Source organism: Melanerpes formicivorus, unplaced genomic scaffold (assembly GCF_026170545.1).
Source record: "Melanerpes formicivorus ecotype bairdi unplaced genomic scaffold, bMelFor1.0.p_v2 SCAF_243, whole genome shotgun sequence".
Lineage (NCBI taxonomy): Eukaryota > Metazoa > Chordata > Aves > Piciformes > Picidae > Melanerpes > Melanerpes formicivorus.
Window position 1 is genome coordinate 221731 of NW_027142595.1, and position 19466 is coordinate 241196.

Sequence of the window (19466 nt, forward strand, 5' to 3'; positions counted from 1 at the left end):
CACCTGAGAAAATTCAGAATGTATCACCTTGGAAATATTTAGGGTGGAGGATTTAGACCCAAACAATTGTTCCACAGTCTTTACAGATCAATGTACAGGTGAAAACACTTCATGATGTTCAGAAATTGCTTGGAATCATAATTTTCCTTCATCTTTTAAATTGCTTGCTAATTGGGAAATTTTTCTCTGGCTTTGTAGTTTTCTTAGAAAAATTATGTATGCTTTTACTGCTTTATTCTTTTTGTTATTTTTACTTTGTTTATTGCAATGTTTATAGAGTTTGATTAATAGCTTTGTTAAGGGGATTCTTGTTATATAACAGAAGGGGGAAATGAAGGGTTAAATCTTGGAGAGCCAAGCTCCAAGCACTGCTGGACTGATAAGAAGGAGACAGTGTTGGCCTTGATGGCTTGTGAACTATGGGAACTCAGTGCAGCAGTGCTGCTGGAGGAGGGCAGATATTTGATTACGTGTGGTTGTTATGACCTGAGAGGGTCAATCTTCAGACATACAGAAGAAGGATGTAACAGAGTCCCTGTTCCTGTTGTAAACGGCTTCTGCGCTGTATTAGTTTTATAAAGAAGAATTCTGTATAATAAAGTAGACACCTGGCCTGCATCAGGCTGCGTCCCGTCTATTAATCGCGGCAGTCACACACAGTGTCCTGACTTCTCAGTCACTTTGTCCTCAAGGATTTGCCCAAGAGCACACTGGTGACCATTCCTCTCAGCAGCATGGCCTCCCATAAGGACCTGGACAAGATCTTGGAGGAGAAGAATCACCTGAAGAATAATTTGGAGGAGCCAAAGCTCAGCCTTTTGGGAATAGCAGAAGTGGTTGATGAAGATATGGATGAGGACAGGAAGGATAAAGTATGTGAGGATTAGGAGGAGAAGAAGGAAGAAAAAGGTGATAATGGGGAAGAAGAGTAGGATATGGAATAGGAGAAGAATGAACCAAAGGAGGAGGAAGATGAAGAGCAGGAAGAGAGCAGACTCATATCAGCCCCTCTGTGCCACCCAAGCAGCCACATCAGTGCCCTGAGGGTGGACAAAGCTTCCCACCCAGCTTGGAGTTTCTGAAGCCCCACTGCCCCTAGCCCAGTGCCCAGCCCTCTGTCTGTGGGGACTATGACAAGAGCTTCACCTTCACCTCATCCGGCACTCTGCGTCCACAGCCAGAAGCAGCTGCGCCTCTGAGCTGAGCAAGAGCTCCACCCAGATGGCCATCCTTCGCCGGCACCGCTGCACCCACACCGGTGCCAGCCCTTTACCTGCGCGGGCTGAGGCAAGGGTTTCATCCACATCTCCTCCCTCACCTGGCATATTCACCTCAAGGTGGTGACCAGTGTGCCCCAGGGGACACAGCAATACACCGACCCCAGCACTGCCAGGCCAAACGTGACCCCTCCTTGGGGAGCCTTTTCCAGTAGGTTGAACTGCAATCTCCTCTTTTACACCTTCTTTCCTCAGAAGCAAATGTGCCCCTGCCCTTCTCAGCACCAGCCAGTGCTGAGGAGAGTAATGACAGTGCTGAGTCAGCACAGCCACTGCCACCACTGCAGCTAGGCTGGGATTTGGCCAGTGTTTGTTCCCCAACACTTTGGGGTTCCTGGAGGGAAAAGAAAAACCTCATCCCAAGGATAATGCCTCATTAGAATGGAAACCCCAACCCTAATAAACATTTGGGTTTGGTTGGTTTTTCTTTGACATTTCTTTCCCAAAAGGCCACTTTTGGGGGCATTTCTTCCCCAGGGCCAGGGATGAAGCCATGTGCCCACTTCAGGGAGGTGTCCTTGAGGGGTCTTGGGAGGGTCTTGATACTGAAGTGAGGAAATCAAACTCAGTGCCTCCCATAGCCTTTCAGCAGTTCCTTCAATAACCTGCATAGACATGGAATGATAGCTCCAAAATGTACCTGTGCTGAAAAGGTTAACCATGGTCCTCATCTAGGACTCAGTAACACACAGGCATTAGAAAGATAAAATCTTATTTGATAAAGTCCTTCCATGTCTTGGTCTTTGCTCCCACCTCCTCTCCTTTTAGCAACATTGCAGTCCCCATGTCATCTGTCATGTATTTTTCCTGTTGGTCCTCTGCCAATCCCACAGAACTGTCCTTCTCTTGTTAGTGAGGCCCAGGGGTGTGAGAACCCAGCCTGCTTTCCAGACTCAGCCTCATTTCTCTCTCTGTCTGGAGCTGCCATCTGCTGCTCTATCTCCATTTGCTCTCCCAATTTCCAGGTTTACTTTCTTGATGTCAGAAAGCTAAGCTCTGAACTAGTGGGAGAGTTTCTAACAGTTAGTGAGAAAGTTAAGAAGTTTCCTTCCCTCAGATGTCCTGCTGAGTGTTCTGGGAAGGGCTCAGCTGAGGGCCAGTTCTGAGAGGCAGAGGTTGGGTTGTGGCTGGGTTGAGGCCCAAGGGTCAATGCCAAGGGTAAAAGCTGGAGCCAGAATGAGCAATGGGGGCAGAGTCAGGGTCAGTGGTGGATATGGGAGGGGCTGAGGTGTAAGGGGTGAGGTGACGGATTGGCTCAGCTCCACTGCATTTGAGCAGGGGACTGAGTAGAGAGGATGGGATGTGCCCAGGCTGTACTGGGAGGGCATCCTAGGATCCAGCCTGTACTGAGAGCTGATAAAAGTATTCAATCTGTGATGGGAGGTGTGAAGACTTAATAGGGATGAGTTTAACAGCAAAGACTGTGGCATGTAGGCAACAAGCTTAGCAGCTCAGGCAAGGAGAAAGGGGACAAAGAGAAAGAGGGCAACTTATTTACAAGTTGGGGTAATACTTGCAAGTTCCTTGAGGCCGGATGTGGCCAATGGGCACTCTTGTAAACAACCAGCTTCAGCCTATAGGAAGCCTGAAGCTATCATTATGCCATGCTTGGTATCAGCACCAGCATCCCATGCCATGGGTGTGTGCAGTTGTTTGTGCTGCCTGGCTAACACTTTGGCCTTTATTCCCCCCAGGAAAGGAGGGAAATGTGTCCACACATGCTGGGACAAGTTTCAGTATCTGGGGCATAACTCTGGGCATAATGTGCCTTCACCACATCCACAAGAACCATCAAACAAAGGAGGCAGTAAAGTACTCACTGAGCTGCACCCAAGCAGGGGTGGGAGGCTGCTGTATACTAGCTGGTAAGGCTTGGGTCGCTGGCTGCTCTGGCTGCAGCACAACAGCAGGCAGCTCTGGAAGCTTCTTCCCAGTCTCCAGATTGTCCTGGGGCTTTGCAAAGCGGCATTGGGACTGGTAGCAACTTCTCACTGCCAGGGGACAGTTCCTGGGGTCTTGGCTCATTCAGGATTTGTCCCTCTGCCCAGCAAGACACTGCTCCCTGTTAGCATGGAACCTAAGGAATTTCACTTCCTCCTCTCTGGTCTTCAGGGAGTGTAGTTTCTGGCTATCCCTGGGAGATTTTCCCTTTTCTAAGTGAGCTGGGGCAAGATTTGGTTTATCTTTCCTAACACTGAAATGCTCCAAAGATTTCTGATTTGATGATATGTTTGGATACAGGGATTATGGTATGAAATAAGGGGTGGCATGTAGCAGTTTGTGCTAGGTGCCCTCTGCTGTGCTCATACGAGGTGTATTTCCTGTGTCCAAAACTCCAGCCCAGTGGGTGGACACAGGAAACCAGGAATTTCATACCATTTCCTGTGCCACTATAAATCTCAGCAGGGCTCCTGGTGCTTCCTCTTTCTCTCCTCGCCACCACCTGGTAACTGGGGGGAGATGTCTCCTGGCCTTGGGCCTGGCTAGGCCTGAGGCCAGGGGGATGGGCAGTCTCAGATCTGGCCAGCTGAGACTAGCCTAGCAGTGGAGTGGGGCAGAGGGGGGAAGAAGGAGCTCTAGGGGTCTTGGGTGTACCTCAGGTGGGGATGGGATGTTTCTGGATCTGCTTTGGGATCTCTTTTGTCACTGTGCTCCTGGCTCTCTGCAAACATTCAGCGCTTCTCATTTAAACTTTCCATCACTTTTGTAATCCGTTTGTTTGTTATTTTTGCCCATGGTGGAGAGGGGGTCTACCTCCACCCATCACGCCCTGGGAGATTTTCCCTTTTCTAAGTGAGCTGGGGCAAGTTTTGTTTCATCTTTCCCAACACTGGAATGCTATAAATAATTTGGTAGTCTAAGCAGCTGAATAACAGAACTTCCCCAGCTGACAATCCAATTGGTCATTTGATTCTATTGGCAGGGGAGCAGATTGCATTGTAATAGAGCAGAGGTTTGCTGTTTTATAACTCTCCTGCCTGCTCTCTCTTCTTTGTGACAGGGAGACAGTGTCAAAGGCTTCACTAAAGTCCAGGCAGACAGTGTCCATGGCCCGTCCCTCACCCCCTAGCCAGGTCACCTTACTGTAGAAGGAGATCAAATTAGTCAGGCAGGACCTGCCTTTCATAAACCCCTGCTGACTGGGCCTGGTCACCTGGTTATATTGTAAGTGCAGCGTGACCTGCTCCATAACCTTTCCTAGCAGCAAGGTGTGACAAAGAGGTTATTAATGAATATGAAATATGAATTACATAAATATTAGAATAGAATCTGCCAGGATGGGGGTTGACATCTCTGTGGAGAAGCTGAGGGACCTGGGCTGCTTCAGCCTGCTGAAGGGAGGCTCAGGGCACTGCCAGAGCAGTGTGCACATGGCTGAAGGGTGGTTTAAGAGAGGATGGAGCTCTCCTGGGGAGTGGGGAGAGACCAAAACGTCTACAAAGTGCAGCTTGGAAGGTTCAGACTGAAGAGGAGGGCAAAGACCTGTTCCTCAAAGGGCAGAGCTGCTATGCATGAGGCCACCCAGAGGTGTAAGGAAATGGCAGGCAGAGCTGAGACAGCTCAGGGAAGGGATGGAAAAGCCAAGGGAAGAGCTGGATGGGGAAGCAAGATTGGTGTCAGCAGCCTGAAGGGAAAGAGCTGCAGGCAGGGGACAGTGTAGGAGAGGCTGCAGTAGGAATGGCCAAGGCCTCTGGCAAGGCTGAGAGGCCCAACAGGACCAAGGTCTTTGTGCCCTTGGATCTGGCAGTTACCTCTGCCACCAAGGCCTGTGAGGAGAAACTTGGCTTTGAGGCTTTGAGGTTCTTCTATTCCAAGGGCAGTGGTCAGGGCTTGGCCTTTCTGCTTCCTAGACCAAAGGCAAGTTTTTCTGCCCTGTACTTTGCCTTTGTCTCCCTGCAATCCTGGCCTCTAACAAGCTGCTCTAACGAGTCCCTGGGGAGCCTTTGTCAGTAACAAGCCTCAGTGAGGCCAATCAGTGCTTCAAGGTACTTTGGAGTTTTCTTCTGCCTTGGACTTCTTGAGAGGCTTCTTGGCAGTACCTTGGCAGAGTCTCCTGGCAGTACCTGAGGATGATGTAATCAGCCCCAAATACTCCATGGGGCTCATTAAATACTGCTGAACCTCTCATTATTGCCAAGGTTTCTGCAGCTAATTGGAGAGGTTTTTATTGCACAGAGCATCTGATAAAAATTATTTTTAAAGGTACATTTCATTCCTTTTCAGCAGGAGTTGTCTCTTCACAAGCAAACCACAGCAAAATCTGACAAGGTCCTACCCTGATCACTGCTCATCCTCACTCCCCACTGCCCCCAGCAGAGTCCAGAGCCACAGGTGAGGGACACAATCTGCCTTGCCAGGGGCTGGGGGTCAGGGCTTGGCCCTTTGGATCAATGAAACCCCTCCAGGTTTCCTCAGCAGCAGAGCCACCTTGAGCTGCCTGTCCCAACCTGGCAGCTCTGCCTCAGTTCTCTGCTCTCACCACAGCCTGGAGATGCTTCAGTGCCTCCAGTGATGCTTCCCTTGCATCCACTGTCTCCTTCTGCTCTAACCAGACCCTAGGGACCCTTTCCCAGTATGCTTCACTGGGACCCATTAACAGCAGAAGAAACTTCAGAGTTTGACTCTGACGTTGACTTCTGGAGAGGTTTCATCAGATTCTCAGCCTCTGAGGTTCATGGACTTGGCACCAAAGCCACCAGAGGGCTCCTTTAAATGCCTTGCGCAGGCCCACTGCTGCTGAGCCGGGCCAGGCTCCTGGGCTGGACAAAGCTTCTGGCAAGCAGACAGCGCTGCAGAGAGACAGCTCTGGCCAGGAGCAGCTCCTCTGCACAGCACAGCAGGGCTGAGGACACTGTCAGATGATATCAGTGATATAAAGAAGGCAGAAACAACTTTGAGGTGGCCAGGACTGGGAGGATGCTGAGAGCTCACTAGAAAAGTCGCTGCAGTCACAGACACAGTGAGGCTGTGGGGTGCAGGACACTGCAGCTGTAGCTCCTGGAGGCATCTCCATCTCAGCAGCTGACATTCAGCTGAAGGCTCCTGGAGTGTGCTCACAGATGGTGGACCAAAGCCCTTCAGTTCCAGCCTGTGAGCAGCAGTGAGCAGAGTTGGGTAAGGAGAAGGCTTCACTTGAGCCCCTCTGCCATTATCTCTTCCCTTCTCTGTCTCTGCAGTACTGCAGGCCTGCTCCCTGTTTTTCCACCTCTCCATGGGACTCTTGTTCCCTGGGATTGGGGTGTTGGTCACTTTCTGTTCTGACAGCAGAGGAATCTTCATGGCAATTCGGTGTCCTTGATGCGTTTGAAGCTGTGATAAACTCTGTCATTGGCTGGTAGTGATGGGACTGAGCTTATCCATCCCTCAGGGTGCACAGGAAGGGAGCTTACAATGAGGCTGAGAGAAGTGTGCCCTAACTTGTCACTGCCTTTCCCTCCTTGCACAGGTTTCCATGGTCAGAGGCAGCAGATGGCCAACAGCAGCTCCATCACCCACTTCCTCCTCCTGCCATTCCCAGGCACAAGGCAGCTGCAGCTCCTGCACTTCTGCCTATTCCTGGCCATCTACCTGGCTGCCCTGCTGGGCAATGGCCTCATCATCACCACCATAGCCTGGGACCACCACCTCCACACCCCCATGTACTTCTTCCTCCTCAATCTTGCCCTCCTTGACATGGGTGCCATTTCAATCACAGTCCCCAAATCCATGGCCAATTCCCTGAGGGATACAAGAGACATCTCCTATGCAGGATGTGTTCTCCAGGTCTTCTTTTTCATGTTCCTAATTGATGCAGAGTATTTTCTCCTCACCACCATGTCCTATGATCACTATGTTGCCATCTGCAGACCCCTGCACTATGAGACCCTCCTGGGCAGCAGAGTTTGTCTCCACATGGCAGCAGCTGCCTGGGGCTGTGGGGTTCTCTATGCTTTGCTGCCCACAGCCAATACATTTTCCTTGCCCCTGTGCCAGGGCAATGCTCTGGATCAGTTCTTCTGTGAAATCCCCCAGATCCTCAAGCTCTCCTGCTCCACATCCTACCTCAGGGAACTTTGGCTTATTGTGGTTGGTGTTTGTTTATTCTTTGTCTGTTTTGTGTTGATTGTGGTGTCCTATGTGCAGATCTGCAGGGCAGTGCTGAGGATCCCCTCTCAGCAGGGACGCCACAAAGCCTTCACCACCTGCCTCCCTCACTTGGCTGTGGTCTTCCTGGTTACAAGCACTGGCATGTTTGCCTACCTGAAGCCCCCGTCTATCACCTCCCCATCCCTGGACCTGGTGGTTTCTGTTCTGTACTCAGTGGTGCCTCCAGCAGTGAACCCTCTCATCTACAGCCTGAGGAACCAGGAGCTCAAGGCTGCCCTCAGCCAACTGATCCCTGGATGCTTTCAGAAGCAATAAATTCTTTGTCTTCTCCTGGAGAGCAGTTCTGATGTCACTCAGTGCAGGCCCAGCCTGGCTGCTGGAGATCTGGCTGCTGCTGGTGCTGTTCTCCTTGGGAGAATGTTGTTCCCACACAAATGTCTTTCTTCAGACCATTTCTGGTTCAGTGTTGTCCTGTCTGGTGTGACCCAGAGGCTGCAGACATCAGGAGCTGTGTTCCCTGTGTGTTCAACACAATAAAGGACCCTGCAGGGAGTTGTTTCTTTAAGCTCCTTCCTGCAAGGTTTCTGTGGAGCTGCCAGGTAGTGCCTGTGTGCAGAGGTGCAGGGGCAGAGTCCCAGAACAGCAGCAGTGCCAGGGAGGCCCAGAGCTTGGGCTGTCCTCAGCTGCTCTTTCTTCCCTTCCACCCTCTCCTGCTTAGCCTCTGTGCTGGGGTATGACCTGAGTGCTCTGGTAGCTTGGGCACTGTGCTGTTGCTTTGAGGAAGTGTTGGGACTGAAGTCACTCCATGGCTGCTTGTGGGACAGAGCTGTGCTCCAGAGCAGCACTGTCATCAGAACAGGAGGTCTCCTCATATCTTCATCCCCCAACTCCCTCCCACTACAGACTACACCTACTCAGAGTCCAAACTGGATACCCTGATCCCTGTCCAGTAGAGACTCAGCCAAAACATGGTTCCTGTAACCCCTCCCGGGCAGACTGGGCCCCATCCCAGTACAACCTGAGCCCCCTGGCCACATCCCAGTATGGTCTGGGACTCAGCCCAGTACATACTGGATTCTTTTAAACCCTCCCACCACATGCTGGGCTCTGTCACAGTCACAACTCCATACCCTAATCACACCAGAGTCCAGTCTGGGCCATCTCCCATTTCAAACTGGCTCCCATTAACATCTCCAAGTACAGCCCAGGCCTTGTTCCAGTAAAAAGTGATTCCACTCATCCCATTATGTGCTGTTTAATATTTTTATCTGTGCTATAGACAGAGGGATGGAGACATCATCAGCAAGTGTGCTGATGACACCAAGATGAGTGGTGCTCTTGACATGACACAGGGAAGGGACAGCATTGAGAGGGCCCTGGACAAGTTGGAGGGGTAATGCCCAGTTGATCCTCATGAGGTTCAAGAAGAGGAAGAGCAGGGCCCTGCAGCTGGGCTGGAACAATCCTCACTATCAATACAGGCTGGGGGAGGAGGTGATAGAAAGCAGCACTGAGGTGACTTGGGGGTGCTGGTGGGGGGAGAAGCTGGCCAGGAGCAGGCAGTGTGAGATTGCATCCCAGAAGGCCAAGGGCAGCCTGGGCTGCATCCAAAGCAACATGGCCAGAGATGGAGAGAGGAGATCCTGGCACTACTCTGCTCTGGTGAGACCTCCCCTGGAGCACTGCATCCAGCTCTGGTCTCAACACAGGAAGGACATGGAGCTGATGGAGATGGTCCAGAGGAGGGTCACAAAAATGATCAGGGGCTTGAAGCAGCTCTGCTATGGGGACAGGCTGAGGGAGTTGGGGTTGATCAGACTGAAGAAGAGAAGGCTCTGGGGAGACCTGGAAGCTTCTTTCCAGTGCCTGAAGTGTACTGGATAGAGAGAGACTGTTTGCAAATCCTGCAGGGCCAGCTCCAGAGGCAGTGGCTTCAAACTAGAGCAGAACAGATTGAGATTGGATGAAGAACAAGTTCTGCACCGTGAGGGTGGTGGAACACTGCAACAGGTTTCCCAGGGAGGTGTTTAAGGCCCCATCCCTGCAGATATTCAGGGTGAGGCTCAACAGGGCTCTGGGCAACCTGACCTAGTTGAGGATGTCCCTTTCTGTCTGCAAGGGGTTGGACTGGATGACTTTTGGAGGTCCCTTCCAACCCAGACCACTCTATGATTCTATGATCCCAGTACAGATTTGGCCTCGAGGAAGTAAAACTGGATCCCCTCACCCCCTCCCAGTACTGCCTGGATCTCTCCCAGTGCAAAGTGGATGCTCTGTACCCCTCCCAGGACAGACTGAACTCCCTCTCTGTAGCAATCATAGCAATAAGTGGTGTGAGTAATCTGGCAGTATAGGCTTAGAGCCTGACATGGTGGTAGGCCATGCTCAGCATAAGCACAGTAGTAACTAGCAGTTTAGCAAAAGAGTGCTGTGCCTGCAGCATGTAACTAAAGCAGGACACTGGTAGCTATAAACACAGAGAGTTATCTGGGAATAACAGGATGCACACCTGCATCAACAGCCTTGCGTGTTATTAGTAGTTTGACCAATAATCTATAACAGTACGATGGGTGGTCACTCGTGGGGAACCAATGAAGCTATGCCAATGATGCTCTCCGAGTCTATATAAGCTGTAGAGGTTCCCTTAATAAACGAACAATACTTGATCATATTGGTCATCCGTACTGATTCCGTTCTCCATTGCTGACAGTGCCACTCATTGAGACTTGGACAGGCTGAGAGCTGGGTAGGGAGAAATTTGGTGAAGTTCAACAAGGGCAACTGTAGAGTATTACACCTGGGAAGGAACAGCTCCATGGACCAGGATAAATTGGAGACTGACCTGCTGAATAGCAGTGTTGGTGAGAAGCACATAGGGGTCCTGGCGGATGGAAGGATGACCATGAGCCAGCAATGTGCTCTTGTGGCCAGGAAGGCCAATTCCATTGTGGGGTGGATTAGAAGGAGTGTGATGAGTAGGTCAAGAGAGGTTCTCCTCCCCCTCTACTCCATCCTGGTGAGGCTGCATCTCGAATATTGTGTCTGGTTCTGGGCCCCTCAGTTCAAGGAAGACAGTGAGCTGCTTGAAAGAGTCCAGTGAAGAGGTATGAGTATGATTAAGGGAGTGTGGCAATGCCAGCGACGAGCAGTGTGAGCAATCTGGCAGTGTAGGCTTAGAGCCTGACATGGTGGTAGGCCATGCTCAGCATAAATGCAGAAGTGGCTAGCAGTGTAGCAAAACAGTGCTGTGCCTGCAGCATGTAACTAAAGCAGGACACTGGTAGCTATAAACACAGAGAGTTATCTGGGAATAACAGGATGCACACCTGCATCAACAACCTCACGTGTTATTAGTAGTTTGACCAATAATCTATAACAGTACAATGTGTGGTCACTCGTGGGGAACCAATGAAGCTATGCCAATGATGCTCTCTGAGTCTAGATAAGCTGTAGAAGTTCCATTAATGAAGGACCAACACTAGATCACATTGGTCGTTCATATTGACTCCATCCTCTGTCGCTGACATCTGGCGCCCGAACTCATGATGGGATCCTTGGACTGCGATGCTGCTCAACTCAGCATAAGAGGTACGCTCCGAGTGATACGGAAAGCCGCTCGAACCAGCACTGCCCTGGTGCTGACAACATAAGCAGATCACTCTCAGAAAAGGAAGCGAATCACACTAGGGCCTGGTGAGCGGACAGGGAGAGGCACGGGGAAGCACTCCACAAAACAGAAGAGGCTGTGCTAAAAGCCCTCCAAGGTATCCTCTCCATGAGAGGTATTGCTTACGATTCTGGGATTTTAAAAGGGCTATTAGCCTGGGCCCGGGATCATGATTTTATCCCCACAGCAACTGAAGCTTTCAGTTCTGAAGCATGGGACAAAATTGGAGCCCAGCTGTGGGATGAGGTGCCTAAAGGCTCAGAAAGAAGCTTTTCGCTATAGCACCATGTGGCACATTGTCACATACACTGCAATCTATAAAAACAGAGCAGTCTACTCTCGATTCAGCTGCTGTGACATTGGTTCTAACCCAGACGAAAAAGGGAGATTCGGAAGGCTCTGCACCCTCTGCCCCCCTCCCTCCCAGCATCATCTGCCGCTTCATCAGCATCCTTGCCACCATTCCTATTTCAATCACCCACTATCCCTCCTCCTACGCGAATCACAGCTCCCTATTACCGTCCTGTTCCAAGAAAAAATCTCTTGCCGCTGCCTCAGTAGCGACAGAGGCAAATTCTGACCTGCCTGAGGAGATGTTAACAGAAAAAATGGAGGCCACAACGCATGAAAATTCAACGCAAGAAGACGTCACACCCGCCATAGAATAGAATAGAATAGAATAAACCAGGTTGGAAGAGACCTTCAAGATCATCACATCCAACCTATCACCCAACACCACCTAATCAACTAACCCATGTAACCAAGCACCCTGTCAAGTCTCCTCCTGAACACCTCCAGTGACGGCGACTCCACCACCTCCCCGGGCAGTCCATTCCAATGGGCAATCACTCTCTCTGTGTAAAACTTCCTCCTGACCTCCAGCCTGAACTTCCCCTGGCGCAGCCTGAGACTGTGTCCTCTTGTTCTGGTGCTGGCTGCCTGGGAGAAGAGACCAACCTCTGCCTGTTTACAACCCCCCTTCAGGTAGTTGTAGAGAGCAATAAGGTCACCCCTGAGTCTCCTCCTCTCCAGGCTAAGCAGCCCCAGCTCCCTCAGTCTCTCCTCATAGGGCTTGTGTTCCAAGCCCCTCACTAACTTCGTTGCCCTTCTCTGGACTCGTTCCAGCAAGTCAACATCCTTCCTAAACTGAGGGGCCCAGAACTGGACACAGTACTCGAGGTGTGGCCTAACCAGTGCAGTGTACAGGGGCAGAATGACCTCCCTGCTCCTGCTGGCCACACTGTTCTTAATGCAGGCCAGGATGCCATTGGCCCTCTTGGCTGCCTGGGCACACTGCAGGCTCATGTCAGCCTACCATCAACCAGCACCCCCAGGTCCCTCTCTGTCTGGCTGCTCTCCAGCCACTCTGACCCCAGCCTGTAGCACTGCACGGGGTTGTTGTGGCCAATGTGCAGAACCCGGCACTTGGATGTGTTAAATCTCATGCCGTTGGATTCTGCCCATCTGTCCAGCCTGTCGAGGTCCCTCTGCAGAGCCTCTCTACCCTCCAGCAGATCAACTCTTGCCCCCAGCTTGGTGTCGTCAGCAAATTTACTGATGATGGACTCAATGCCCTCATCCAGATCATCAATAAAGATGTTAAAGAGCACAGGGCCCAGCACTGATCCTTGGGGCACACCACTAGTGACTGGCTGCCAGCTGGATGTGGCACCATTCACCACCACTCTCTGGGCTCGGCCCTCCAGCCAGTTCCTAACCCATCGCAGTGTGCTCCCGTCCAAGCCATGGGCTGACAGCTTGGCCAGCAGTTTGCTGTGGGGGACGGTGTCAAAGGCCTTGCTGAGGTCCAGGTAGACTACATCCACAGGCCTCCCTGTTGAACAAGACAGGTCCCAGGACTGATCCCTGAGGGACTCCGCTTGTCACTGGCCTCCACTGGGACATGGACCCATTGACAGCCACTCTTTGGGTGCGGCCATCAAGCCAGTTCCTTATCCATCTAGTGGTCCACCCATCAAATCCATGTGTCACCAGTTTGGAGACCAGGATGTGGTGCGGGACAGTGTTGAAGGCTTTGCTCAGGTCCAGGTAAATGACATCAGTTGCTCACCCCTCATCTATTAATTTTGTCACCTGCTCATAGAAGGCCACCAGGTTGGTCAGGCAGGATTTGCCCTTGGCAAAGCCATGCTGACTGTTCCCAATCACCTCTTCACTATTCTTTTCACCAGACATCATGGCTGCTGTTTGTCCCAAGCAGAAGAAAAGCAATAAAAAGGTAGTGAAACCTGTGGTTCAGTGTCTTCGATCCCCTCCATCAACATCTTCCTCTAATAACGACAGCGATGGCTTGGATTCAGAAGATGAAAACAACTACTCTAAGAAATCTAACAGCACTGACTCTGTTTTGCACCTCCTCTTAGGAAAAATGGAACACTTGGAGGCTCATGATTATGGCATCTTTATGCCCAGACCCCTGTCGTGAGCCCCAGCGGCCGCAGCGGCCCCGACCAAGGCAGCCTGGACTAACACACCACTGACACTGGCAGCACAGACACCGGCAGCAGTCCCCCCAGTGGTGGCCCCCCCAGCGGTGGCCCCCCCATCAGTGGCCCCCCCAGTGGCTCCAGCTCTGCTACCCTCCTTGCCCCTTAGATCCCAGGCATTATCAGCAGATGATATCACTGCGATGGAGGCTACAATCGAATTATGAAGGGACAATAGTGTAAGGGATTGAGAGGTGGGTGGGACAGGGAGATGCTCCGCTGCACCGATGGAAAGGCATTGTGAGAAATGCAGTAATAGATGGAGAATCTGTAAATTTTCCTGTACATGCATCTCCTGTGGTATTAGAAGGTCAACAAAGAATATGGCAATCTCTGGACTGGAAAATGTGAAAAGAAGCTAAACAAGCTATAATTACCTATGGGTTAAAGTCAGGATACACAACTGTTATAACTGATCATTTGTTTTCAGCACGCTTGTTAACCCCGTATGACACACACATGGTGACAAATACTCTGTTAATACCACATCAGAGCTTGCAATTTCTACGCTACAAGTTGTTAAGACCCTAGTGCAGGAACAATTGCAATTAGAACACATCTTTATGCCAGCCTCCCTCCATCCCCCACCCCTCCCTTTTCAGGTAAGACTCTAGTCTACCAAAGATCTGCTCTGATTTAAAGCAACAGTGGTAATTTCATCATTTCTGATTGCAATGTCTATCAGAGATTTGTTATTTAGAGTTTTGCTAAGTCTTCCTGGTAAGCATAATGAATAGTAAGCATTTGGTATTTACAGGTGCTTAGTACGTAATAATTGTAGTAAGGTGTAAGTACTTAGCAATGAGTTCAAATTGTAAGATTTTCTTCTTGTTCGAACCTTCTTAGTTGTGCATCTGGGCATTTCAAAGGGGCTCCATGTAATATAGTTAAGGTTTGTAATAAATAGGTATTAATTTTTAAAAGTATTCCTTAGATAATGAAACGTCTTTCTATTTCCTTCTTAGACATTGACTAGAAAAAAATAAAAAAATACAAAAAAATACAAAAAGCAAAAAACCAATATAAAAAAATTGTAAAATTAAAAAAAAAACAAGCAAATTTGATTAAAAAAACATAAAAAATAACTAAATGACAAAAAAATTAGATATAAAAAATAAAGTACAAAATAACAAAATAATAATAATAATAATTTTAAAAAATTAAAAAGGAATATATTAAAAATTATAAATAATTAAACAAAATAATAGTTCAAAAACAAAAAAACCATAAGGATTACTAACAAAAAATAACTATAAACAAAACCCGTAAGGATTATTAGCAAAAAAAATTATAAGGATTATTAAGATAGGGATTACTAGATTAAAACTATATATATATAATATATATATAAATATATATAAATTAAAAAATTTAAATGAAAAATAAGGACAAAAAATTAAATGGAAAAAAAAGTTTTAAAAAATATTAAAAAAGGGAAAAACTAAAATAAAAAACAATTTAAAATATTTTTTAAATTAAATTAAAAAAATAATTAAAAAGTTAGATTACAAAATAAAATACCATAAAAAAAATTAATAAAAAATAAATTATATTAAATAAAAATCAAGGCATAAATAAATAAATAAATAATAGATTAAAAAAATAAAATTACAAAAAAAATTATTAAAAATTATAGAACAAAAAATACATATAATGAGAAAAGAAAAATATTTAAATGGCATATTAAAAAAATAGTTAAATTAAAAATTAGATTTAAAAAATAAATTAAAAACTAATTAAAATAAAAATTAAAAAATAATTAAAAATAACATTAAAATAAAAATAAAAACAATAAAAAATTAAAATTAAAATTATATTTTAAACATAAAATAAAAATAACAAAAACAAAACAAAATTTAAAAATAAAAAAATTAATTAAATAAAAAAATAAGAAATTTCAGGAATTGGTTAATTTTTTTTTTAAATTGCAATAAAAACTATTAGATTTTATTAAAAAATAGGGTAAACAAAACAAACATACAAAAAAAATTAAAATACTTTTTTAAAATATAAGATCAAAAAAGAAAAATAAAAAATAATAATTAAATATAAAATTGGATTAAAAAATAAATGTGTTTTTAATTTTTTTTAAAATTAAAATTAATAAAAATGCTAAAATAAATTAAAAATAATTTAAAAATAAATTAAATTAAAAAATTAAAATAATAAAATTCAAAAAGAAAAAAAAATAGTTAAAAATATGTCAAGGAAAAAAAGTAACAAAAAATAGAAGAGGATACATATTGTATAGCTAAGGGGGTTTAGTGATAGCAGCCAGAGATAACTAACTGCACGTCAGCTCCAACCATCGCAATAAAAAACAGCAGAAGAATCAAGAATACGAAGGAAGAGCATTTCCCATGCAGCCGAACATCCATCACAGTAACTGTTAGGATAATCTGGGATCAAAAGCATCAATCAGAAGAAAGTACCAAAACAATCAGACATCTGCATTAGGACTGAACATTATGGTGGTTTGATTGTTGTGTGATTAGAGGAAATGTTCACATGGATTTATTTGTCACCTCACCGGTTTGCCATAATCTTAGATAGTTAAAGGGAAAGTCAAAATTAATTGTAACACAACATACATTTTCATCTTAGGTAAAAAACAACAATGGTGCTGGAGATGCTCTGCTCCATGCCCTGCCCTGCTACCCAGCTCACACTGCCAGCTCTATAGTTTCCTGGATCCTCCTTTCTTCCTTTCTTGGAGCTGGATGTCACATTTGCTCCTCTCTAATGCCCTGGGACCTCTCCAGTGAGCCAGGACTCCAGGTCAATAATGGATAGTGGATTGGCCACAGAGATGTTCAAGTCCCTTCCTTATCCTCCTACCCTCTGTTGGACTCTCTCCAGCAGATCTCTGTCTCTCTTGACCTGGGGAGCCCCAAACTGCAGGGATCCAGTTTGGACAGGAAGGGCCCAGGCTGTACTGGGAGAGGATTAGGGTTTCAGAGTGTCCTGGTATAAGGCCCAGTGTTACTGGGAGAGGCCATGGGGTCAGCTTTTACAGGGAAGTGTCCAAGACTTTACTAGGGGCTCCTGTTAGTACTGGGAGGGAGCCCAGTCTGTACTGGGAGTGGGACAGGGGTGCAAGTTAGTAGTGGGAGAGAGCCAAGTCTGAACTGGGGGGGGGCAAAAGCAAAGCAGTTTGTGTTGGCACATGGCCCAGTCTAGACTGGGAGGGGACCATGAGATCTGATTTCTACAAGAAGAGGTTGCAGAGTGAACTGGGATGGGTCCAGTTTGTGCTGGGAGAGAGCACAGTGTGTGCTGACAGGAGGTCTGTGGATGCATTCTGCACTGGGAGGGAGTTCAGTCTGTCCTGCACCCATTTGGCACTGGGAGAGATCCAGGTGGTGCTGAGAGGGGGTGAGGGGATCCAGTTGTACTTCATTGAGGCCCAATCTGTACTGGAATCATAGAATCATAGAATGGTTTGGGTTGAAAGGGACCTCCAAAAGTCATCCAGTACAACCTCCTGCAGTCAGCAAAGGACATCCTCAACTAGATCAGGTGGCCCATAGTCCTGTCCAGCCTGACTTTGAATATCTGCAGAGAAAGAGCTGCAACCACCTCCTTGGGCAACCTGTTGCAGTGTTCCACCACCCTCATGATAAAAAACTTCTCCACTTCCAATCTAAATCTGCTCTGCTTTATTTTGATGCCATTGCCTCTGTCTCTGTCCCTCTCCCTGCAGACATTTGCTGCAGGACTCTGCTCTTGCTCTTGTGGAACCTCATGAGGGTCACCTGGGCACCACCTCTCCAGCTTGTCCAGGGCCCTCTGGATGCCATCCTGTCCCTCTGGTGTCTCAACAGCACCACTCAGCTTGGTGCCATCTGCACACTTGCTGATGGTGTCTCCATCCCTCTGTCTATAGCACTGATAAAAATATTAAACAGCACAGGATGGGATGAGTGGAATCAGTTTGTACTGGGACAGGGCTGGGACTGATCTTGGAGATGTTAATGGGAGCCAGTTTGAACTGGGAGATGGCCCAGCCTGGACTCTGGTGTGATTAGGGTATGGAGTTGTGACTGTGACAGGGCCCAGTCTGCACTAGGAGTGCATAAAGGGACTTAGGTTTTGCTGAGAAAAAGCCCAATGTACATTTGGAGGGATGAAAGGGATCCTGTTTGGACTGGGACAGGGTGCAGGCTGTAATGGGAGGGCATGAGGGTGTGAAGTTTGTACTAGGATGGATGCAGATGGTACTGGGAAGGGAGCCAGGGGATACATTCTGTGCTGGGATGGGACACAGACTGTAGAGGAAGAAGAAAATATGAGCTAGCTTGTCCTGGCCACATCTGTACTGGGAGGGGAAAAAGGAACCATGTTTCAACTGAGTCTATACTGGAAGGGGGTCAGGGTATCCAGTTTTGACTCTGAGTAGGTGCAGTCTGTAATGGGAGGAGGTTGGGGTATGAAGGCGTGAGGAGACTTCCTGTTCTGATGGCAGTGCTGCTCTAGAGCACAGCTCTGTCCCACAAGCAGACCTGGCCTGTCCCTGACTGCAATCCCAGCACTGCCACACAGCAGCACAGTGCCCAAGCTGCCAGAGCACTTAGGCCTTGCCCCAGCACAGAGGCTCATCAGGAGAGGGTGGAAGGGCAGAAAGAGCAGCTGAGGACAGACCAAGCTCTGGGGCTCCCTGGCACTGCTGCTGTGCTGGGACTCTGCCCCTCCACCTCTGCACACAGGCACTACCTGGCAGCTCCACAGAAGCCTGGAGGAAGGAGCTTAAAGAAACAACTCCCTGCAGGGTCCTTTATTATGTTGAACACAAAGAGAGCACAGCTCCTCATGTCTGCAATCTCTGGGTCGCACCAGACAGGACAACACTGAACCAGAAATGGTCTGAGGAAAGATATTTGTGTGGGAACAACATTCTCACAAGGGGAACAGCACCAGCAGCAGCCAGAACTCCAGCAGCCAGGCTGGGCCTGCACTGAGTACACCAGAACTGCTCTGCAGGAGAAGACAAAGAGTTTATTGCTTCTGAAACCATCCAGGGATCAGTTGGCTCAGGGCAGCCTTCAGTTCCTGGTTCCTCAGGCTGTAGATGAGAGGGTTCACTGCTGGAGGCACCACTGAGTACAAAACTGACATCCCCAGATCCAGGGATGGGGAGGAGATGGAGGAAGGTTTCAAGTAGGCAAAGAAGGCAGTGGTGAGAAAGAGGGAGACCACAGCCAGGTGAGGGAGGCAGGTGGCAAAGGCTTTGTGGCGTCCCTGCTGAGAGGGGATCCTCAGCACTGCCCTGAAGATCTGCACATAGGACACCACAATGAACATGAAACAGAAAAAAAATAAACAGGCACTGGCCACCATAAGCCCAAGTTCCCTGAGGTAGGATGTGGAGCAGGAGAGCTTGAGGATCTGGGGGATTTCACAGAAGAACTGGTCCACAGCATTGCCCTGGCAGAGGGGCAGGGAAAATGTATTGGCTGTGTGCAGCAGAGCATTGAGAGCTCCACAGGCCCAGGCAGCTGCTGCCATGTGGAGACAAACTCTGCTGCCCAGGAGGGTCTCATAGTGCAGGGGTCTGCAGATGGCAACATAGCGATCGTAGGACATGGTGGTGAGGAGAAAATACTCTGCATCAATTAGGAACATGAAAAAGAAGACCTGGAGAACACATCCTGCATAGGAGATGTCCCTGGAGTCCCTCAGAGAATTGATGATGGATTTTGGCACAGTGGTGGAGATAGCACCCATGTCAAGGAGGGCGAGGTTGAGGAGGAAGAAGTACATGGGGGTGTGGAGGTGGTGGTCCCAGGCTATGGTGGTGATGATGAGGCTATTGCCCAGCAGGGCAGCCAGGTAGAGGGCCAGGAAGAGGCAGAAGTGCAGGAGCTGCAGCTGCCTTGTGCCTGGGAATGGCAGGAGGAGGAAGTGGGTGATGGAGCTGCTGTTGGCCAT

The 19466-nt window shown here is 48.2% G+C and overlaps 2 protein-coding genes across 2 annotated transcripts in view; one reads left to right on the forward strand and one right to left on the reverse strand.

Moving 5' to 3' along the window:
- The window catches only part of LOC137458438 (olfactory receptor 14A16-like), a 33968-nt gene extending 25207 nt beyond the window's left edge, over window positions 1–8761 (forward strand). The window contains exons 2-5 of the mRNA XM_068169910.1: window positions 693–872; window positions 2243–2299; window positions 7401–7570; window positions 8644–8761. Of these exons, the coding sequence (XP_068026011.1) occupies window positions 693–872; window positions 2243–2299; window positions 7401–7570; window positions 8644–8761 (525 nt within the window). The remainder of the gene's footprint in view (window positions 1–692; window positions 873–2242; window positions 2300–7400; window positions 7571–8643) is intronic.
- Window positions 8762–18563: 9802 nt separating this feature from the next.
- LOC137458432 (olfactory receptor 14J1-like) lies at window positions 18564–19466 on the reverse strand (the record flags this gene model as incomplete). Its single annotated transcript, XM_068169906.1, has 1 exon — window positions 18564–19466. A coding segment is annotated over exon 1 (903 nt), but the record flags the coding sequence as incomplete, so codon positions are not given.